Here is a 24940-nt window from a genome sequence, read left to right as displayed (position 1 = left end):
ATAATTTTTATATATGAATTCAAAATACTTTAAGTAATTCTATATGACTAGAAAATATTTTAAATTTAATTTTACCTGTATAATCCATAATGAAGCAATAGGCAGGGAACCGGGTTATTTTCCAAAGTACAGCTCTATCAGACACAAAATGAAAGGGCTCCCTGGGCCGGCAAACTATTCTGGGGAAAGCCTCCTGCCATGTGACATTAAGCACACACACACTTCTGCTTATCTCGAACTCAAGCCACAACTGATGTGGCTCTGCTCCCCTTCGCCTGTTCTTTTAAAGTCATCTTAGAAAAGTCTCTGTTAGAAAAGAACCGTTATTTCTTCCCATTTCAATCCTGTATTGTTAGTTAAAACTAGGGCGAAAAATTCTTTCTCTAAGTGAAAAGAAGAACACGTAGGTGTCTATACTTCATCCTAGTACTCAATGTTACAAACCCATTTAACCTGAAAGGAGTAATCATCCAAATTTTTATAGTTTTGTCATGATGTCCATTCATTTGATAGTATGCACACTTGATCCATTTGAAACACATCTGATTAATTTGTAACCAAACCTAATAAAGGTGATGAAAGAACAATCCTCTAATGCAGATCTAAAACCCTGAAGTCATTTGTCTGAGTCCTGAAACAGACATCAGATGGAAAGGACATATGGTCATTCCTGAGACAGACTCTATCTGATACAATCTTTAATGTCACATTGCAAAGACCCTGAGCCACCTTCTCCTTTATTGCCAATTGTTTTGATCTTGAGCGTGTCCTGGCTGAAACTTTAAGTAAACTTTAACAGTGGCTACTTCATCTTGATATAATTCTTAACATTGCTCAGAAACAAGATATAAATAAATAAACTTTAAAAAATTATCAGCTTCTTTTTGTTTGTTTTTTGAGCAACTTGAGTGGCTGGACAATTTTCCAATTTAGAGATATATTAAATACTCCCCTAAATTGCAGCTGTTTTGCGAAAGATAAGGTATTGGTTGTTTAGAGAGGTTTTGTTTTGCTTTTATTTTGCTACCTTGAATAAGTTTCTCAGTAAGATAATTACAAAGTTTACAGCACTATAAAATATGATTGCTAATTTCAGCTCAACATCAAAAGTATGTATCCTACAGAAATCTAAAAATTCTGGGCTCAAGATCATCATTTAACAGATCTCCCCAATAATTTTATAAAATAAATGAGAAAGCATCATTTCACGCAGCCATCCAGTCAATGCCTCATTACCATAAGCAGATCCCATTACACCACCATTCTGCTAACAGTCAAAAGCTGTTAATTCTCATCAACCTCACCTGCCACTGCTGCTAAGCAGCCCTGTCTCACTTCTCAGGCCTTAATTCTCTTTATCTTAATCTAGAGTAGAGATTAGAAAGCTTTCCATGAGCTACAAAAATTTGATACAGTTTCTTCCTGGTAATTAAGATGTGCAAATGGTTAAAACAGTAATGTCATAATTGTTTTAAATGCTAACCTGAAATGCCTAATAATAACTGTCTTAATGTCCACAAAACTTACAAGTGTGTGGAAACACTGATAGCCATTATCAGATGTCACATGAAATGACATTTTATGTCTTTCACAATTTAGTACTGTTAGCGTTGCTTTTTAAACTTCTTATCTAATTATTTGAGTGGCATTATTTTAAGAGCAATTGTTTTATCTTATCCTTCTTAGTATTTTATAATTCTTGTTTAAATCACAGATGTTTTAAGGAAATGCCTTTTATTGACAAAATGAGAACATAATGAAAAATCCAAATGAGAAGAGACAAGATAGATGGATAGATGGGTAAACAGATATAAAACCTGTACTATACAGGCTATACTCAAAAAGACAAGAAATAACAAGTGTTGAGGATGTGGAGAAAAAGGAACCCTCATGCACTGTTGGTGGGAATGTAAATTGGTGCTGCCACTGTGGAAAACAGTATGGAAGTTCCTCAAAAATTAAAAATAGAAATACCAAATGATCCAATAATTACAATTACTGAATACTTACCCAAAGAAAATAAAAATACTAATTGAAAAAGATATATGCACCGCTCTGTTTATTCCAGCATTATTTACAACAGTCAAGATACAGAAGCAACCTAAGTATACTTTCATAGATGAATGGATAAAGATGTGGTATTGCATGTATGTGTATAAGACATATACACATATACATAATGGAATATTACACAGCCTTAAAAAGGATAAGATTGTGCCACTTTCAACAACATGGATGGACCTAGAGGATATTATGTCAAGTAAAATAGTCAAGACAAATACCATATGATTTCACTTGTATGTGGAATATAAAAAACAGAACAAATGAATGAACAAAAACAAAATGCAGAATCAGACCTGTAAATATGGAGAACAAACTGAGGATTTGCAAGGTGGGGTAATGTGGGGGGAGATAGGCAAAATGTGGGAAAGGGAGTGGGAGATACTGAACACCTGAAACTAATTGTACCATTGTTGTGTCAACTATACTCAAATAAAAAAAATGTTTTTTAATTTTTAAAAAGCCTACAATCTACAGTTAAGTGATTTGCCACAGCTCAGAAAGCCAGCAGGGTAGTTAAGAGTCAGGCTTTGAATCAGACAGAGAAGGTACAAGTCACACGTTAGCCACTTATTAGCTGGATAATCTTAAGTTTTTAAATCTCTCTGAGCCTCTGGTGGCTCATAAATTGACAAAGGACCTACCGTCAATGCCTGGGACATGATAATAGCTAATAGGTAAATAAAGAGCTAAAGTGTAAGTAGTGCTTAATGTGTACCAGGCATTGTCTTACATCATGTATTAACTTATTTAAACCTCACAACAGCCTTGTAAGATATTGTCCTCATTTATAGATGAGGAAATTGAGGCATGGAGGGTAAATCAGTCACTTAACTAAACATAGCAGAGCCAGGATTCAACCGAAGCCCATCTCAGAGTCCTATATAACACTGCCTTTATTTATTTATTTTTTTAATATATGAAATTTATTGTCAAATTGGTTTCTATACAACACCCAGTGCTCATCCCAAAAGGTGCCCTCCTCAATACCCATCACCCACCCTCCCCTCCCTCCCACCCCCCATCAACCCTCAGTTTGTTCTCAGTTTTTAACAGTCTCTTATGCTTTGGCTCTCTCCCACTCTAACCTCTTTTTTTTTTTTTCCTTCCCCTCCCCCATGGGTTTCTGTTAAGTTTCTCAGGATCCACATAAGAGTGAAAACATATGGTATCTGTCTTTCTCTGTATGGCTTATTTCACTTAGCATCACACTCTCCAGTTCCATCCACGTTGCTACAAAAGGCCATATTTCATTCTTTCTCATTGCCACGTAGTACTCCATTGTGTATATAAACCACAATTTCTTTATCCATTCATCAGTTGATGGACATTTAGGCTCTTTCCATAATTTGGCTATTGCTGAGAGTGCTGCTATAAACATTGGGGTACAAGTGCCCCTATGCATCAGTACTCCTGTATCCCTTGGATAAATTCCTAGCAGTAACACTGCCTTTACAGAGTAGGTGATCAACAAATGGAAGCAAAACAACAACAACAACAAAAACATTTCCAAAAACTTAGTTCATTCTTTCCAATAAAACCTGCAATTTCCCAAATATTTCAGTTCAGAGTTTATAAAACTTCTCTTATATAGTCTATGTTCAATTCCAACATATGGAAAGATTAAACAAAGAAACAGAATGAAAGAGATAATGTCCTAAGTCATTTTGATAGTTAAAATGAGAGTTGCATTCACCAGTTAGGCAGAAATAAGCAGTCAAGAGCAGAAAGCTATAACCATAAAAGGACCAGAACTATTCCCCACACTCCCAGCAGCCACCAAGTCCATCCCTCTCTACTTTTCAGTTCTCCAAATGTCACAGTATATACTACTTTCCTGACCTCTAAAGGGTTTAGGCAAGTTCCTCTAACTACACAGGTCACTCAGGAGGAGGGCCTTCAACTACTTCTCCCTTACCTTCCTCCCCAAGAAACTTCTCTATCCCCATTTCACTCTCAGCAAAGGAGACTCTCTGGTACGTCCAGAGGCAGCCCCCCCCCCCCACACACACACACCATCCCCGGCAACAATTACATCACAGTCCTCTCCAACAAGTAGCAATAAGTCGTCAGAGGCACAGGGACCACTCTCCTAACACCAACTTACTGACTTAGCAGCACCCCGCATTACACCCTGGAACCCCATTTCAGATTCCTGCTACAATTCAGCCTTTCATGTTTCAGGCTGGAAGAAGCATAGTTAATGAATCAAGATACCTGAGGCCTAGCCTCAACATTGCCACTCATTTCCTCTCTAAGTCCTGGAACCTCTGTAGGTGTCCATTCCCTTGCTGGCAAAATGAGGAGGCTGAACTAGATGATCCTTAAAATCTAGTCCAAATCCAACGATCTAGGATTCTAGTGTAAACCAATTACACCTGGAAAAGAAAACTCAAGTAACTCCTGCAGGTAACTGTTCCTCCTCTAGTCCACATGATCCCCTCTTCCATCCTGCTGGAGCCTTGAGAATAGCCCCACCTCAAGGGTGGGGAGCCAGGGAGCCAGGTGTATCATCCAAATCCAGTGCATTTACACACTGGATGGCTCTGAGGGAGCCTCCAACAGTTTCCAGGTACACTGTTTCTCTCAGCCTGGGGTTAGTAGATGAATACAAACACACACAAAACACACAAGAAATAAATGTTGGGAAGTCTACCAACTGGTTCATGGTAAAGGTCACCCCTCTTAAGACAACAAGGCCTGGATGTCAGCAAGAAAGCTTCTGAAAGAGACCCCTACTTCCAGGACATGCCTGAGATGGCCTGGACAGGGAGTGCCAAGTTTGTAGGTGACAGCACAGGGGCTGAGACAAATCTGTCCTCTCTCTCCAGAGTAGTTCCTAAAATGTGAGTCCACAGCCCTTTTCTCTCCCCAGAGAAGGAGAAAGAGCATGACTCCCACTTCACTCTTCCCTCTTAAATCTGAAAACCATGACCTTATCATAATATTTACATCATATTTCCAACCCATTCAATAACTCACTTCATTGCACATTTTAAAACCCCAGAGGTGGATTATAAATGCTCACCCTGCTTTTCCACGTTACAGAAATAATAGCATGGGGCTTCCCCTCTGGTCTCTATTCTCACCCTCCTCACCAACGACTCAGAGTTGAGTCAAAATGCCTTAATGTTATGCCTCATCCCGACTTCCCCTTAATTGGAACAAACTTTACCTAAGATGTTGCTGCTCTCCCGAGCTTCTTACCACCCACGCCAGCCTGCATCTGCTTCGGCAACTCCTTTTCATATTCTGTCATTCTTCATTGGCTTTGCTTATCGAGCCCCAAGACTACCTCATGGCTTACCCCACAACATAAGAGCACTCCACTACAAAAAGGGTTCTCTGAAGATTCCAACAGATGAAACCAACTCCTCCCATGAGTGTGCTGCCTCCATATCTCAAAATTTTTAAGTAAGCTAAGACAGATGACCATCAAGCACCAACCAGGTAACAAAACAAATACCCAACCCAGACACACCCCTCTATAGAAAGCTTCTTTAGGCAAAACACAGACTTTACTGTGTGATTTTGGTCTGTTCATCTGGCTGGCAAAAGGAATCGCTGCAAAATAAGTAAAGATAGTTATGAAAAATAGTCATGAATGGACTACTGTGGGTTGTCCCAGAGGCAAAACAAAACAAAACAAAACAAAACAAAAAAAACAATGGAGAAGTTCTTCAAGAAATACGGTAGTATTCAGCACAAGTTTTTGGTAAGCAAAGAAAGTCACGAATTATCCATGGTACTCCAAAACATAAATCATTCTGGTTGTTTTATAAGGGTCAGCACATTCTTTCTATAAAGGACCAAATAGTAAATATTGTAGATTTTGTGGGACCTTCCAGTCTCTGTCACAACTCCTCACTTTGCCATTTTATTGCAAAAGTAACTATACACAACACATATACAAACGAGAACAGCTGTGTTCCAATAAAACTTAATTTATAGACTGTGAAACTGAATTTCTTAAATTTTCATGTATCATAAAGTATTTTTCTTGTTCTGAATTGATTTCAATCATTGAAAAATAGTTTTTCTAGAAACACTTAACTTGCAAGCCATACAAATACAGGTGGCCCTCGGATTACAGTTTGCCAACCTCTGTTCTGTAATCTTTACTATAGTTGATTTGACCTTTCTCTGAAAGAGCTCTGATCTTCAATTAGGTCTCTGCCGTTAACAAGACTCGTAAAGGTAATGGGATTCCATCAATAACTGCTTGCTGGATCAGGGCTGGGAACTCAAGAAAACTTTCACCCCCGTCCCCTTCGCTTATAGTGATACCATGAGTATTGATAGCCCACACTGCCTTGTTTATTCCCTATGCCTTAGAACTAGTGGTAATTGCTGAATCAATTGTAAGAAATCAACTTTCAAGGGCAACAAAAACATTTACAACCCACATTCATCTCTAACCCTCAAAAATTCTATAAAAAAATGGAAACCATTAGTAAAGATTTCCAAATCTCCTCAGTTATACTATAAGCCAGGAAACTTATATGAAGTACACTCATAGTATAAAAAGTAATAGCAAGTTTGGTATGAGAACATCTGGCACTGCTCACCAACAGAAGCTGAAAGAGAATTCTTGAGAAACAAGAAACTTAGGTTTCAAATCCTAACTGGACAGTTTAATGCTTTGGTTGGCCTTCTCATGGCAGTATCTCATTTATGAAATTAAGAATTAAGTTTAGATTATTTCTGTGGTCTTTTCCAGCTCTAAAATGCTTGTAATGAGATACACTAGTCATGATATCTGACTTAGGCCACTGAGAATTTCAGCATTTTTCACTTTTCACTATCCTTCAGATAACAGGCAGATAATTTCCTCTCTGCTGTTTTATCTCTGGCTTTTTGAGAGGCCGTTGAAAATATATTTCTGATCAGGACTTGCAGCCATCTCAGAAACAATCCAGTCTTAGCACAGATATGAGTGAACCAAGAGAAAATACAACACTTGGAAGAAATTTTTAGAGACAGACATTTGTGCCTTCTGCAATCATAAAATCCAAGTTGTATGCCTCCCACAACAAAAGCATACAATCAAGTCCTTCAGCACCACAGAAATTTGTCTTCAAAACTGCTTCATTTTCTCATAATAATCACATCCTTGATATAGAGGTACCATGCTGCAGTCTGACTCCAGAATCAAGCAGATCTGGATTAGTCTCTACTAATCTCTAGACTACTACCTTGTAAACTGAAAGTTATTCACCTCGAAGCCTCACTTTCCCCATCTGTAGAACACGGATGCTATTCTTGGTAGCCATGGAAATGACATATACATACTGGTGTGTAAATACCGATGTTTTCAGAAAGGCATCTTCAACATTGTCAGGTGTGAAAAAATAACATACAAAGCAGTAGGAATAATACAGCATTTTGAAGTTTTTTGGAAAAGCATACAGTGGAAAAATGGAAGGAAATTCTGACACTTGCTACAACGGCTGAACCTTGAAGACATTATGCTAGTGAAATAAACCAGTCACAGAAAGACAAATAGCATGTGATTCCACTTTTAAATGGTACTAGAGTACTCAAATTCAGAGACAGAAAGTGGAAGGATAGTTGCAAGAGGCTGCAGGAAGCAGAAAAGGAGAATTGTTTAATGGGTATAGCACTCCAGCAAGATAAAAAAAGTTCTAAAGGTTGGCAGCATAACTACTGAGCTAGTTAAGTGGTAAATTTTATGTTATGTATATTTTGTCACAATTTAAATGTTTTTGAATAGGGACACCTGGGTGGCTCAGTCAGTTTTGCATCTGACTCTCGGTTTCATCTCACGTCATGATCCCAGAGTACTGGGATAGAGTCCTGCATCAGGCTCCATGCTTAGCCTTAAGATTCTCTCTTTCTGTCTCTCCCTCTCTCTCTCTCTCTCTCTCTGCCCCTCTCCCCATACTTGTGCATGCTCTCTCTCTCAAGCAAATAAATAAATACACATACATACATAAATAATACACCTTTTTGAATAAACTTTTCAAATAAAATTTAAAATACTTAAAAAAAACCCATACAGTGGATATATCTAGCAATAGAATTACTGATGGTTTTCACTTTGTCACAGTTGCAAAAGTAGAGTGAGCTCTCTATGAAAAGTATTCACTCCATAAAAAGAAAAGGCATTTCATTTTATACGTGAAGTAAGTCTAAAAGCCTGAAAGCTATGAAATCTACCAGCTAAGAAATCAGTCTTAAGATAAAATACTGTAACCAAGAACTACACATATAATTAGGGCCAGAATGACTGGCCAAGAGAAGGATAAAGGATTGGTAACAATGCAGTGTATTTCTGTTCGTAAATTTGTAGAGAAATATTAACTTTAAATGGCATTTATGCAAAGATTATTTAAATTTTAATTATGAGTTAAAAGGCTTTCTAAAAAATAAAAATTTCAGTAATTCTAGTGCCTAGCAATGTTTGTTGAGTGAATAAATGGACATGCTTAAGCAAAATCCTTGAATCTCAGAAAATGTACAAACTATTCAGAATACATGACCATATTACACTGCTACCAACTGGCAGCAGCAACCCTAAAGCACAAGGACAATAACTTGCAAAGGAGAGAGTTCATTGCTGAAACTTTAAAAAATTTAAGAGAATGACAAACTTGAAACAACTTTTCTCCTTTGAAAGCTTTATTATTTCCAACAAAATATGGACAATGCCCTTTAAAAAAGCACATTGACTCTACCATAAATCAACTCTGAAAATGGTAGAAGATGGGAAAATTGCTGGAATTAAAGCAAGATCCACTTTTTAATCCTGCTTCAGGCAACACTGTACCTCAGTTTTCTCAGACATGAAATATGTGAATCTGTCAGCAACGTATTACCCTTATTTCATGTCTGAGAACACCTTGTAAATGGTGAAATATCAGGAATTAGTATTATTAAATTACTCTTACTTTTTCACCTAAACAACAAAATATCTCTAAAACATTTCTATTTATGATCTATATATACGTAAGTTTAACAAACAAAATGCATCAACTTTTGAATACATTAAATGCCAAGTTAAAGATAAAAGTATAACAAATATCTGTCCTTTGAGTCACTTATATGGAACACTATCTTCTCAATCCAACTCAGACTTTTTCCCAGGACTTTTTTTTTTAGCAGAAACATGCCCTACATACTTTTCATGAGCATAATTTATTTTTAAATTAATGTCTGGGAATTCAGCATACCGTATCTTGAAACAGTGATCCATGTTAGCCATTGTTTCCACAGTCCACCAGCACTTGGGCAGGAAGTGTGATATGCAAAGAAGGAACTAAATCTCATGGGGTCTTATCAGTAATCCTTTAGCATTTCATAAAAATCTGATACACATATCTAATCATGAAAACTGGAAATGGTTTATATTAATGATAATGACCAATGTAAAGACAGAGGAAAAACAGGGACCATTTATGACTCTTTATCATAGGAGATAACTAAAGGTGAAGTGAGTTGAAACTGGGGCTAGACTTAGGATCAACAGCTTTTAGATTTCCGTGTTCTTTACAAATGTTAAAGTAGTATTAGATTTTATATTTACATAACATGAATTACTATTATTGAGATTCAGTTCTCGCAATAAAACATGAGTAAATAATGATCAAACAAAATGGAGAAAAAATTTTAAGTTATTTTGTCAATACTATAATGTATTAATAAATACATTCTACTTCAGTGAAATTAGATTCAAGGACTTATGTCTTAGTATTTCATTGAGAATGTAAAAGATTCCAGGAATGTGTGTTTAAGGAAAAGAAAAGCATACACTGAGGACAGATGATATGACAATGAACAAAATACAGAGGCCATTGAACTTCCAGGCATTATACAGCAGCAAAACACTTAAACACAGCCATGTTACAAAAATATCTCAGGAAATAAAAAGATAAAACATGTTAGGTGCCCTTACCTACCTACCTAAAATACTCCAAAATACATTTGAATCAAGTCTTTATAGAAATACAGATTAGGGGCGCCTGGGTGGCGCAGTTGGTTAAGCGTCCGACTTCAGCCAGGTCACGATCTCGCGGTCCGCGAGTTCGAGCCCCGCGTCAGGCTCTGGGCTGATGGCTCGGAGCCTGGAGCCTGTTTCCGATTCTGTGTCTCCCTCTCTCTGCCCCTCCCCCGTTCATGCTCTGTCTCTCTCTGTCCCAAAAATAAATAAAAAACGTTGGAAAAAAAAAAAAAAAGAAATACAGATTAAAGTACTGTAAATATTTTCTTTTACCCAAAATAGCCCTTGAAAGATAAGTCATCTTTTTAATTGTTTACTGTAACTTCTATATTTTCTTAATTTGGGTACTTTTTTAAAGTCATACTAATGCATTTATCTCTAAAACATCACAAGATAATAATAAAGGCTCACAGACATTCCTTAACATTTGACATAAAGTATAAGTGCACTAAATGTAAAAAATAAAATAACTATTAAAAAAGAAAATAAATGTTTTATTTCTATAATCAAGAGTTTATTTTCAGATACTCATCATCGAGAATCAATGTCTATTCAGAGATAGCTTTCTTTTTTTAATTTTTATTTTTTACATTTATTTTTGAGAGAGAGAGAGAGAGAGGAGAGAGAGAGAGAGACAGAGCGCAAGTGTTGGAGGGTGGGGGGCAGAGAGAGAGGGAGACACAGAATCCGAAGCAGGCCCCAGGCTCCGAGCCATCAGCACAGAGCCCAACGCAGGGCTAGAACCCATGAACTGTGAGATGACCTGAGCTGAAGTTGGTCGCCTAACCAACTGAGCCACCCAGGCGACCCAGGAGATAGCTTTCTTAATGGTAAATAGATTCTTTAAGTCATTTGGGAGACAGTCCAATGGTAGCTGCTACATTTTCTCCCTGAGCACAGGACAAGAACACGGTTGCACATGTCCCCTCAATCCACTCAAAGAATTAGGGAAAAGTATGTGGGAGGCAGAAAGCTTCTGTACTTGGAGTCAATGCCTGGGGACTGAGCCATTCTTTTTTTGGTGGTTCATTCACTATGGTATAAATGTCTTTATATGAATTGACAAAAAATATATAACTGTAGAAATTATATAATATTATTCTAGGAATACTTGTTTAACACTTTCAACAAAAGAAAAAGACAAGAACTAATACCATTTATTGCATTCTTTAGGATATATTAGAGATACTAGAACACTGACAGAAACCTTCATATATTACATGGTTACAATCATTTTCTCCATCTTTGCCATGAAATCTTGATGGATTCTATGTTAAAAGGCATAAAAAAAGTCAGTCAAAAACTCCAAATTATTAAAATGCCTCTTTCCAGAGTTAAAATAAATTTCTACAGACTGTTCATTTCTTTTTTTTTTTTAATTTTTTTTTTAATGTTTATTTATTTTTGAGGCAGAGAGAGACAGAGCATGAACAGGGGAGGGTCAGAGAGAGAGGGAGACACAGAATCTGAAGCAGGCTCCAGGCTCTGAGCTGTCAGCACAGAGCCCGACGCGGGGCTCAAACTCACGGACCGTGAGATCATGACCTGAGCCGAAGTCGGATGCTTAACCGACTGAGCCACCCAGGCGCCCCTGTTCATTTCTTTTCCATATACACAACATATTTCTGAATTGAGAGAGTCAACAAGCTGAATAGCTTATTGTGTTTCTCCAGACACCATGGGCAACATGGTGAAATGGTAAAATTCTGAGCCAAATGTTTAATACAAAAACAAGATCAAAGAACTCTGTAGCTGTCTCCCTAGACCTCTAATTATAATTGCCTGAGAAATCATCGTCAGGACATTGAGTTCTTCCCTCCTTAATTAAATCATTTTATTGCTATATATCCAAAAGGAAATCATCTTCCATCTGGATCCAGTTATTCTACCAAAAATATAGTATCCATACTATTTAATATTCATCCATATAAATATGTAAAGAAACAGAAAGAATGAAGGAAGGAATGGAGGAAGGACGTAAATAGAATTTATAATGAGATATCGTAAAAGTCATTCTTCTCAATACTAAAAAGTAGACAATACACAATGACCATATCATCTTAAGACACCCTGACCTCAGATTTATAGACAACTGAAAATGGGAGATCTCTAAACAGAGTGCTGTCATCCTGCAAAGACACTCTCCACATGTTATGAATCAAATAAGTAACAATTATGACCTACAGACAACCCATTTAGAACTCCTTTCTAAGAAACATTAAAAATAAAATAAAAAATAATTTTTAAAGAAGTTCTCCAGTAAACCACAGTGGGGGAAAAATCACATTCTAGAAAACTAATTCAGTAAATGCATCTGGCATTGTAGAAAAAAAGAATGTATTTTGTGTTATTATTGATTTGTGCAATTTTTTCATTTAGTGGTTCATAATGAGGGGATTCTGCCTTTAAAACACACATGTAAGCATAAGTGCATACATGCACATGTGCGCATGCACATGCGCGCACACACAAACACACACACACACACACACTGCAACACTTAGGGAGCTAGCAGAGATTTTACATACTTAATGCATTTGAAATAGATTACATTAAACATATATCATGCTATTAACTGAAAGTAATTAACATAGCTTATAAACTGTATAAAAACAATATTGTATTAGAAACTTGAAATCCTCCTCCCAAAATAGATATTCTTACTTGATCTCCAGCTAAAATTAGATAAACTTCAATGTTTAAGAAAACATGTTTCATAGAACATCTTTTCAGATTTCCATATATTATATTTTGTCTTTAGGCAAAACAGAGACATCAGATTATATTTTTATTAGAAGAAGATAAGGACCATTACTATAGCACTGAGGGGGAAAAATAAGAAAAATTGCTCATCTTTTCCTTTTTTTAACATACCCCCTATATTGACATTAATGCAATAATCAATCACCCATAATTACAAAAGAAAAAAAAGCATAATAACACCAGATTGTATCAAAAATGGTCCCAAGTGACTATGACAGTTACACAAGAAGTATCTTCTTCCAAGCGTGGCCCAGGAACAATCTTAAAGGCTTGCAGGCTCTGTCAACAACCCACATGGATTGCCTTTGAAAGTGTCATTACCTGACATCTGCAATTTTATCACCTTTACTGACTACTAGTCCTTTCTGTAACTCACGCAGATATAAAACCTTCTGTTCCAGCCCATTTATCAAGTGAAAGTTTCCTTTCCAGGAAAACAGATCTGTGCTCCAGGGACCATAACAGAAAACAGCAGTAAAACCATTCACCTGCACTTAACATTGGTAGTTTCATTTATACTTTGTTCTTTCAGGAAGAAAAGTGCCTTTAAGTTTGGAAATATATTCTATAAATACATGCATTCTTCTATACAATACCAGTAGTTTGACCAATCTGTCTTTTAAAGCGAGAAAAGTGAATACTGTGTGGGTAGGGTTCAGCTGACCACAATTAGAGCTCCTGTTTTCTTCCATTCATTTGCAGCAGAACGGTTTTTCAATCATCCCCATGGATTTTTACACACACTAGATAAGGTGCCAGTTTCACTGCTTTGGCTCTAAACAAACATTAAATAGCTCCTTCAGCGTTTTCCAACATCATTTCCAACATTCAAATGTTCTTTGAATCGTTTGGTGCTGAAAAGAAATCCTAGACTCAGAACACCATAAGCTACAGAACAGAAAAACCTTATAGCCAGACCTTTGGAGAATGTGTTCCAGATGTCTGTTTTTCAGAGGAGATAAACCAAAGGGTTGCTAGGATTCCTAAATCTAATATAACTCTTACCATCAAAAAGATCCAACAGTATCTCTCAATGAAGGTACTATGGGCATTTTAAGCAGGATAATAATGCAGTTAACATTCCTGGCCTCCAGGCATTCAAGGCCAGTAACACTGACCAGTCACCGTGACAACACAAAGCCCACACACACATTTCCATATGGTGTTGTGGGACAATACCACCCTCACAACCTTAACAATGTACTTCTCTACCATCTTAAATAAGTCACACAAAGCTCCAAAGAAGCTGTTCCCAATAACTCAATTATTTTATTGGACATAAAACTAAAATGATATGATATAGAACAAACCCCTAAAGGAATACACTGCTTGAAAAAAATCCCAAAGATCACTTTTCCTTTTTGCTCCACTTGTTTCTCCCTCATAAAAATGTTAAAGTTACCTCTAAGCCTGTGCTGTCCAATATGGTAGCCACAACTATGTATGGCTATTTACATTTAACTTAAAAATTCAGGGGCACCTGGGTGGCTCAGTCAGTTGAGCATCGGATTGTTCATTTCAGCTCAGAAAGTGATCCTAGGATCATGGGATTGAGCCCTGCATCAGGCTGTGTGCTGAGCTGGGAGCCTGCTTAAGATTCTCTCCCTCTCTCTCTCTCTCTCTCTCTCTCTCTCTCTCTCTCTCTCTCTCTCTGTCTCTCTCTGGGGCGCCTGGGCGGCTCAGTCAGTTAAGCGTCTGACTTCAGCTCAGGTCAAGATCTCATGGTTCGTGGGTTTGAGCCCCGCGTCGGGCTCTGTGCTGACAGCTTGGAGCCTAGAGCCTGCTTCGGATTCTGGGTCTTCCTCTCTCTATGCCTTTCCCCTGCTCTCTCTCTCTCTCTCTCTCTCTCAAAAATAAATAAACATTAAAAAAAATAAAAAGCACTAAAACATTAAAAAAACAAAAAAGATTCTCTCTCTCTCTCTCTCTCTCTCTCTCTCTCTCTCCCTCTGCCCCTCCCCCACTTGTGGTCATGCTCGCTCTATCTCTCTCTTTCCCACTCTCTCTCAAAAATAAAAAATAAAAAATAATTCAGTTCCTCAGCTGCACCAGCCACATATGCTCAATAGACACTATATTATAGAACATTTCCATTATCAGAGAAAGTTCTATTGGATAGCACTGCTCTAAGTCTTCCAAGCATATGGCAAGGCATGACATTGCCATTTTGAGGGCAGTTCACAGCAAAAGCATAGAATTCTTTGGGAGCAATAACAGAAAGTACTTATGCATCTCCAAACTCTTTTTAACACTTGGCTTTGAAACAAAATTCCAGACATGAGCAACATTAAAAACAGAAACTTTAATATTAGATCAGGTTGATTCGTATCTACAGAATGGATCAGCTCTCTTATAATATCTCATAAACAAACTGTTCTAAGAGATAATGTTGATCAGTGAAATAATACTTGGAAAGTACCTAATCTTTCTTTCTTCTCCACATATCATGTACTAAGGGTCAAACTTTGTTTTAGTAACAGGAGAACTATCCAGTGGCTATGTGCCCTCCACAAGGTTCTTTGTAGCCCTTTGGGGGCCACAGAGATATAGATATGTTCCTATATGCTATTTGCTCCTCCCAAATTCAGAGCTGGTCCATTCTCTCTCTCATCTGTCACTGGGTACTCTTCCTCACAGGGTTTGTAGTTTGTACACTTACCACACTTTGAACCCGTGCCCAAGAAGAGGTCCAGAAGGCTGGATCCCAAGTATCTATGTTTAGTATGTAAACTCTTGAAAAAAACATTTGATAACACTGCAAAAAGTATTTTTCTCCTCTCTACTATTTAAAACTCTAAGACCAGGGCAGTAATTCTGTCATAATTCCTTGCAGATCAGATCAGAGTTTTCCAAAACTTTGAGTGTGCTAAAGTTTATTAATAGGCCTACTATTTAAAAGTGGGGCAGGGGGGAGGTGACCTTGAGTGGCTCAGTTGGTTAAGCGTCCTACTCTTGAGTTCAGCTCAGGTCCTGATCTCAAGGTTGTGGGATCAAGCCTGCGTCCTCACTGAGCATGGAGCCTGCTTAAGATTCTCTCTTTTCTTCTCTCTCACTGTCCCTCCTCCCCCCCACCCCCGAATAAATAAACATTAAAATATAATAATAATGAAATAAAAAATACAAGGGGGAAGGATTTCAACCTCATGTTCTCACATAATTTGGAAGGCAGTATAGCACAACATGCCTGAGTTCTATCCCTGTTCCATCATGAATTGACAGGCTCTGAGACCTTAGGCAGATTGCATGGTAAGCCAAGGTTCCATTTGTAAAATAGACAAGAGATTACCGAGCAAAGTGCTCATTAGTACAGAGGAGGGGCACAAAGTATTTTGCTAATGTTACACTTGCCCTTGCTGTTCCTTCTGTCTGGAATACTTTTCCCTTGGTAGCTAACAGAACCAATTCTCTCTCATTCTTTAGACCTCATTTTAAATGTCACCTTCTCAGGGAGACCCTATTACCCATTCAAGTTCAGCATATGCCCATGTTATTCTCCATCATAGCCACCAGTTTAGCTCTTTCCTGGCACTTCTCACAAACTATGAGGAATTTATATGTTAGTTTAGTTCTTCATTACCAGTTTTTCTCACCATAACATAAGTTCCATGAGGATAGTATATCCTGGGAGAATAACACATGCCTGGCACATAGCAGACTCTCAACAAATACTTGGCAGAGAAATGAATAAATATTTGGATTAAACAAAATTAACTGTTTCCTTCCTACAGGACTTCTTATACTTTCCCAAGCAAATATGCAATGTGACTCTTTTACGGGGCCATATGGTATGTAGTATTTCTCCAACTTACTCACCACAGAACCCTTTTCTTATAGAGCATCTTCCTATCTCCCAAAGTAACGTTCTAGAGGATACAAACTGCAAAGAAAAAAACATCAGTTTTGGATACCCATTCAGCTATGTACAGAAAGTGTAAATAGTATCCAATTGTCATCTAGGAATTTTATCACCTAGCTTGACCAAAGAGGGTTAGTCACTCATTTGCACCATGAGAAAACACTGAAATAACTGAATCATACCAGCTGATATTCTGATCTCTGCAGATTGATAAAGAATAATGGATCTACTCAGAAAATGACAACTAACAGACTAGACCAAAAAAAATAATAATAAAGATTTTATAGATGCCTGGTTAAGAAGAGACTGTATCTGCATAAACAAGCATGATACGATAAGTAGCAATAACAAGTTCCCATCATCGATCACCAGATCAACTTCTGTAGGAGTTGGAAGCATTTTTAAATTCAATTTCCCAGACAGTTTTTTTTTCTAAGATGTATTACCGCACATTTGGAGATGTTAAGTGTCAAAGATAAAGAATTAGGAACAATTAGGAAGACACATCAGCCTACTATGGAAGTAGGAAGGGGTAAGAACTCCAGACTAATTCCAGAATATCACTAGGAAATCCAAGATGGCCACATATCAGAGACCAAAAACTGGCAGTCCCAAGGTAATACCTAGCCCATAGATGTGTTTTATTGAGTCCAAAGAGTACTTAAAACTTTTTGAACTAGTTGCTGATATTTGTAAATTGGGAGACTTTCCATAAAAGTAGCATTTCTAACTTCCTTTGAGAAGTTAGAAAGTATAGTGCACTGATGACCCATACTCCCATATGGCAACAACAGACTAAATGTATAACTCACTGCCTTCTTTAATTTACCTACCTGACCTCTGTGAGAAGCATCTGAGTGTACAACCCTTGGATGTACTCAGTTATATTCTATATCAGGAGCTAAATACTGGGAATTGAGGAAGAAGCAAGCACAGTCAAAGGAACACTAGGAGTTTATAGTCTGCCACATGGTCCACCCCAATCTGTAAAACAGCTTCCCCCTTACTTGGGACTGCTTTCCATGGGCTCCTAATCAAGTAGCAGCCCTTGCTGCTTAAGGCTTACATGTCACCTTCCTGCCAATTTATATCATCTCACCAGGAAGGATTTATTCCCTTCACTTGACGTTCGATACTGGTCATGTACGTAACAGCAACACCTTTCATGTATGGCAACTTGTTTTTCAAAAAGTTTGCAGGTAAGTAAGTAAATAAATAAATATGTATTTTTTTGTACGTACATTTCACACAAAACCACAAAACTACCTCAAAATGGGGTGGGTTAATATTACTATTTCTAACTTGTCAAAGGGTAAAGACACAAAGGATTATAGTCTATCCCAAGTAAAGGCAGATCCAAGACTAATATCCAGGTCTCCTGAATTGTGGTGCTCGCTTTGGCAGCACATATACTAAAAAACAGGTCTCCTGAATTGTGGTTCTTTCCTCTCTTCCAACTAATCACTAGACTTTTTATGTGTATTAGTCAGGGTCTTAGCAGGAAGCAGATATCACACCCAAATTGAAGTACTTTGAGGAGAGTTTAAGAAAGGAATTATTTACAGTGATGTGGAAAGAGTATAAGATATTCACAAAGGATAGTACGGTGCCCGAGGACCATTACCATCCCCAAGATGAAAAGAGCAAGAGGGTTTCCAGACCAGGAAAGTGAAAAACATATAGAGAGTAAAAAAACATATGGAAATACTATGGCCATGGTGGAAGGGAAGAGCCAGATGATTTACTCTCTCTAGGTCTTCCAATCTCCAGCAAGCCTTCTTCCCATTGGCTAAATCCAACCAGAAGACAGAAGACAAGACATCTGACTGAAAAAGTCCATATTAGTTACCTCCCAGGGTAGAATGTAAGGGTATGGGAGGGTAAAAGTGAAGCCAAAGGAGAAAACAGAAGATGGTTTCATATATTATGCTATCTCCAATCACTTATTTAAAAAGGGGAAAGAAGATTACATATATTCCCAGCATCAATTTCCCTACAGAGAAACCACTGTTCGTACATCATGTTCAAGAATACATATTTATTTCCCTTTTTGATTGTGGTCTCTAAGACAGATCTCTTCCATGTCAAAGTATACCCTCTAATGTCTTAATGAATTCATGCTTAGTAGTCTTTGGTATAAAAAGTACCACCAAAGGTTTTCTCTTAATCTAAAAACATTGTGCCCTTTGGTTTTTTTCTTCTCAGATACATCTAGTATATTCTATTATAAAAATCAGGCTATATTCCCCCAAAGAATTACACTTGCTTCCTTGGTCAATGATTCCATTACTTATTAATATACAAAACTCACTGGTCAGTTAGACATTATATATTTTGGAAAATATATGTCCTTAAGTTTCTTTGATACTTCTAGAAAGATGTCTTTGAATCCCAGAAAGTTAAGCACATTTACTAATCAAGACCAAAACGTCTTCCTATTTGTTTGCTTCAAATGAAAATTTAGAACCTTGAAGACATTATGCTCAGCAAACTAAATCACAAAAGGAGATATATTGTATGATCCCTTTTATATTAGGTTCCTACAGTAGTCAAATTCACAGAGACAGAAAGTAGAAAGGTAGCCTCCAGGGGTCAGCAGTAAGAGGAACAGAAATCTTTAGTGTTTAATGGGTATGGAGTTTCAGTTGGGGAATATGAAAAAGTCCTGGAGATGGATGGTGTTGATCATTGCACAACAATGTTAATGTACTTAAATGCCACAGAACTGTACAATGATTAAAATGGTAAATTTTATATATATCACCCCAATAAAAAAGAAAATTCGGAAATTAGGACATCTGCCTTAACTAAGACAAAAATTCATTTAATATCTCTGCTACTTGCTTTTCATATCTAAAAGATATCTTTTATAATATAATCAAAGGGTATCACCGATTTCTTAACCAAATTTCTATCTTCAGTGCATTTAGAATTCCTCCTATTATTGGACTTAACGCTTCTACACGGTAGGGCTCAATTTCATCCTCGATCCTTCTAAACAAACTCTACTCCCCCAACCCTACTATCCATTCTGAGAATAAAAGCTCATGTAATCCCTCAGAAGCAGTCTTTAGATTACCATGTACATGGCCCATGCAAGGTACTAAAGTTTTAAAGATGATTAAGTCAAGATTACTGCTGTGAGCAGCTCAGTTAGTGGAGGATGTAAATATGACTGGATAGTATTTCCTCTTCCCCAAATTCAAGCAGGTAGTCAATCATGCTTATTGCCTCAGAGGAAGCATGTATTAGAGTGGAAAAAGGAGTAGCCTAGGAAGCTTTTAGGCTTTGCCAAAATAAAACACAAACTACCTATAACAGCTCCAAATGGAAACCACCAAATCATACCAACAATAAAATGGATAAATAAATTGTGGTCATACAATCCACTGGGAGTACTACACAGCAATGAGAATGAACAAACTGTTGATGTAGCATATAGATGAAACTCACAAATATAATGTTGGTGGTGGGGGGAAATCCAGACAGGAGTATGTACTCTGTGATTCAGTTTATATAAAATTTAAAGCAGGTAAAACTATAGCTCAGGGTTAGCGATATAAAAGAGCATGAGGAAGGCTTCTGGAGTGCTGGATAGTGCTCTACTTCTTAATTTGGGAGACAGTAACACAGATGTGTACCATGTCATAAAAATTCACTGAGCTGTAAACTTATGGTTTCTGCTCTGTCATATACATGAATGTTACGGTCAGTTAAAATTTTACTTTAAATTTTTCTGCTCTCATTTTCAGGGGAGATAGAGTAAAGTATACAGCATGTCAGATGGTGAAAAGGGTTACAAAGGAAAAAATAAAGCAAGGATAGGGAATAGAGACTGCCAGAGTATGCAGCCGGGTATGGAAAGGGGTTTACAATTTTCAAGGTCAAAGAAGGCTGACCTGAGAAAGTGACATTTGACTAGAAACCTGAAAAGTGAGAGTGTGAGCCATGTAACTTTCTAGGGGGCAGTGCATAAAACAGTTCAACCTATGTTTCTACACTGCAATTTATATAACACAGAGAGAACTGCTCACCTGTTTTCTACCTTCCTTTCTTACTCAGTGCAATTGTAACAATCTGGACCATTATAACAATTTTTTAAAAAGGTTGTTCCCAGGACGCCTGGGTGGCTCAGTCGATTAAGTGTCTGACTCAGTTCCAGCTCAGGTCATGATCTCAGTGTTTCGTGAGTTTGAGTCCCATGTTGGGCTCTATGCTGACAGTGCAGAGCTTGCTTGGGATTTTCTGTCTCCCTCTCTCTGTCCCTTCCCCGCCCCTCCCTCTCAAAAAGAAATAAAAAATTAAACTTATAAATGTTTTTAAAAAGGTCGTTTCCCTATATATATACACAACAGAACAAAACAAAACAAGAGGAAGAGGATGCTTAAGCACAGATAAAGCTAGCATGCTAAACAAAAGTCAAAGAGGGGCGCCTGGGTGGCTCAGTCGGTTAAGCGTGCGACTTCAGCTCAGGTCACAATCTCACACTCCGTGAGTTCGAGCCCCGCGTTGGGCTCTGGGCTGATGGCTCAGAGCCTGGAGCCTGCTTCCGATTCTGTGTCTCCCTCTCCCTCTGCCCCTCCCCCGTTCATGCTCTGTCTCTCTCTGTCTTAAAAATAAATAAAACGTTTAAAAAAAAAAATTAAAAAAAAAAAAGTCAAAGAGATGAGTTTTCCCAGACTAGAAAGAAACTGATCCAAAATGAAGAAAGTTGAAAGAGAAATTATTCATTTTTGCTTGTTCACTCACAGTAAAGACAAAGGTTAAACAATCAACGACCTCCCCACACCTGAAGATCCCCCCCCCCACACACACACACACACACACACACACGTCTTTTCAGTTTTCTATCGGTCAAGAATCACCAGACACATGAGGAAAATTTCTAACAAAACAGTGACAGAAACAACAGACTTTACAAAAAAAGCACTTGGAAGAAATAGAGACAATAAAAATAAAAAAGGTATTTTAAAATCTATATTCTTGGAGTGATGAAATGATTTTAGATACTTGGGCAAGAATAGATGTTATTTTTAAAAAGGAGGTGACAGAGCTGTACACTTACAATGGGTGAATTTCTCAATAAAGATGGTGCAGCCATGACCTAAATCCCCAGGATGCTGTCTGATGAGCATGCTGAGGAGAGCCACAGAAAGCTAGCCACTAGCTACATGTGTCTACTGAGCACCTGAGATGTGGCCATTCTAAGTTGAGATGTGCTAAGAGAATATACACTGAATTTCTTAGTACAAAAAAATATACTGTAATGACCTCAGTAATAATTTTTTATATTCAGTACATGTTGAAATGACAGTATTTTAGATATATTGGGTTACATAAATATATTAACAAAATTAATTTCATCTGTTTCTTTTTACTTTTTTAACATGTTTTCAGAAAGTTTTAAATTTCATATGTGGCTCAAGCATGGCTTGTATATTATATTTCTATTGGATAGTACTACACTAGACTACACATTCAATGAAGACACAGATTGCATCTAAGTAATTTTTGTGTCCTCCAGGGAGCCTAAAGCATAGTAGACGCTCAGTAAGTATTTGCTAAATAAATAAACAATATTTTCACAGCACTAGTTTCCAACTTCATCATTTTGAGAGTGTATTTTGGAAGTGCATCCATCCTGAGGCAAGGTAGACAGTCCATTCAAGTAACTGTTCTATTATCTTCTGTTGATTATTTAGAAGTATTTTTGCTATACATTACAGATCACGACTTACCCCTCTCATACATTATTTTAAACAACAATCATTTTAATCACTAGCCTCAATTATTTCAATAGATGTAATCACAGAGATTGCTAAAACTAAGAAATGAAATCTACTGCCTTGTCTTTTAAAGCCTGCCCTCTAGTGCTCTTAATATTATTAAAATACAGTTGTCCACAAAAATCAATTTGCTTTACAATAAAATTTAAAATAAATTTAATTATGAAATCTGCATATAATATGTTACAAGACTTAGAAAACCATAGTAAAAAACCAAATGTTACAGGGGTGCCTGGGTGACTCAACTAAGTCAGTGTCTGACTTCAGCTCAGGTCATGATCTCATAGTTCATAGGTTCAAGCCCCATGTTGGGCTTTGTGCTGACAGCTTAGACACTGGAGCCTGCTTCAGATTCTGTGTCTCCCTCTCAAACTGCCCCTCCTCCATTCATTCTCTCTTTCTCTCTCTCTCTCTTTCTCTCTCTCTCTCTCTCTCTCTCTCAAAAATAAGTAAACATTGGGGCACCTGGGTGGCTCAGTCGGTTGAGCGCCGACTTCGGCTCAGGTCACGATCTCGCAGTCCGTGAGTTCGAGCCCCGCATCAGGTCCCTGTGCTGACAGCTCAGAGCCCGGAGCCCGTTTCAGATTCTGTGTCTCCCTCTCTCTGACCCTCCCCCATTCATGCTCTGTCTCTCTCTGTCTCAAAAATAAATAAATGTTAAAAAAAAAAAAAATTTAAAAAATAAGTAAACATTAAAAATATATATATTCAAATAAAAACACCAAATGTTGCAGGGCTAAAATACTGGCCTCAAGTGAATCAGTTTAATGAAAGAAAGTTAAAGAGTCATTTTTTAATATCAATAAATATTCCTTTTTATTAAAATGGAAAAACTTACAACCTAATTTCCCACCAGTATCATTCCAAATATACCCAAATAAACACTCTACCAGATTGATCAAAGCAACTCATAAAGCTGGAATATGGACTGATTCAAGAAAATACTTATGACTCCTCCTATAGAATTATAAAAGTGTTTCAAGCACTTTGGATTTTCATAGGTCAGTACAGGGGTTAAATAGCCAGTACCACTGAAAGAGCAGAGAGGGAAAATAATGAGTAGTATTAGGACTGGCTAGGAAATTTTTGGAAAATAAGAAAAGAGGAGTGTGGTCGTGGTAGGTGACTCCTGGTACCAGACAGAGGCAGACTCCTGAAGTGGAGAGAAGAGAAGCCCCTGGGTGACAGGCTTCCTATGAGTTCTGTCTAAACAAGTAGTAATGAAACTGCAGAACTGGGTGCCAAGAGCAATCTTATGGGAAACAATATGTATGAAGTTCAAAGGCATGTGCAGAGTGAAAAGAACCCAAAGCAGGGGTCAGTTTTCAGTGACAAGAACAGAACCTGCAAGGAGAGCAGTTTCTTTTGCTGTGGCCGTGAACATCCAGGCCAGCGATGCCACAGCAACCCAAAGGCCGGAGGAGATTGCATTACAGGATGCGTGTTCCCAGTGAGTCACTCTTGTCAATGGCCTCCTACCCCTCAACTATATCTCGGCTTCATGGAGACTCCCCCAGAACCCAGTTAGATGCCCAGGGATGAAAAATATCCAAAAATACCAAACCCATTTAGATGGCTGTACATAACATGCAGCCGCTCATTTATAGCTTATAGCCCTTCACTGGGGTGACTATGAGGATAATGAAGGAGAATTCTTCAGGAGAGCTGAACACCAAATAACCCATTTGTTCACTTTGCAAGAAGAGAAGGCCTAGACTCAGAATCTATATAAATTCCCGGGCAGCAGCTAATGTCCTGCTGGATAATCAATCAAGGACTTGAACGGAGTAATACTAAAGCATTGGTGGCTAGGAACTTTAAAGACTGGGGAACGTGGGTGGGCTGACCACTTGACAGGGCTCAGAGGATGAGAATGCACACACAAATTCTCAGTAAAAGGCCCAACTCCAGAAGAAGCTGTTAATCATCCTCAGTCTCCTCTGCTGGTTTCTCCTCTTAGTCCCAACCTCTTTGACTCAGAAAGCCCCAGAACTCAATCTAGAGCTTCTTCTCTTCTCTATCTGTAATCTTATCTAATCTTGTGGCTTTTAATACCACCTATAAACTCTGTCCAAAAGCTAACTCTATCTACCGACTCAAATATCCAACTACCTGACATCTCCATTTGAATGTCTGAATATCTTTAACTTAACATATCCAAAACTAGTCTTCCCCCAAAACCAGCTCCTCCCTGCCCTTAAACTGGCCTTCCTCATCTCATTTGATGTCAACCGGGATGGATACATGGATTTTCTCTCCAAAGAATCTGATATTTGGCAATAATTAAAAAAAAACAAAAACAAAAACTGAAGTAGCTAGAATTCATTCACTCTGACAGTGGTATCTGAGAAAACTATCTATTAGTTCCTGCTACCTAGATCCCTGGAGATGCTCTATATTTTATCCTTTCTGTAATCTAATTCACTTTTTATTAGATTCTGAAATTTTCACTTTTCTTTAAATTGGCTAGGGTTAGTTTCTGTTGCTTATAAGTAAAATCCCTTACTCCATATA

At 37.7% G+C, this 24940-nt stretch overlaps 1 protein-coding gene across 9 annotated transcripts in view; it reads right to left on the bottom strand.

The window, feature by feature from the left end:
* ST7 (suppression of tumorigenicity 7) overlaps window positions 1–24940 on the bottom strand; it is a 248100-nt gene that overhangs the window by 197344 nt on the left and 25816 nt on the right. Inside the window, exon 1 of one of the 9 annotated variants that reach the window (XM_042922805.1) lies at window positions 76–2047. The exons of the other annotated variants lie outside the window; for them this stretch is intronic. Within the exon in view, the coding sequence (XP_042778739.1) occupies window positions 76–88 (13 nt within the window). The 5' untranslated portion in view covers window positions 89–2047. Of the gene's footprint in view, window positions 1–75; window positions 2048–24940 lie in introns of those variants that run through there. 9 annotated transcript variants of the gene reach the window in all.

The sequence above is a fragment of the Panthera leo genome, chromosome A2, assembly GCF_018350215.1.
Source record: "Panthera leo isolate Ple1 chromosome A2, P.leo_Ple1_pat1.1, whole genome shotgun sequence".
NCBI classification, from domain to species: Eukaryota; Metazoa; Chordata; class Mammalia; order Carnivora; family Felidae; genus Panthera; species Panthera leo.
The sequence above is the reverse complement of the archived record's forward strand: the minus strand, read 5'-3'. Positions and strand labels throughout refer to the sequence as shown.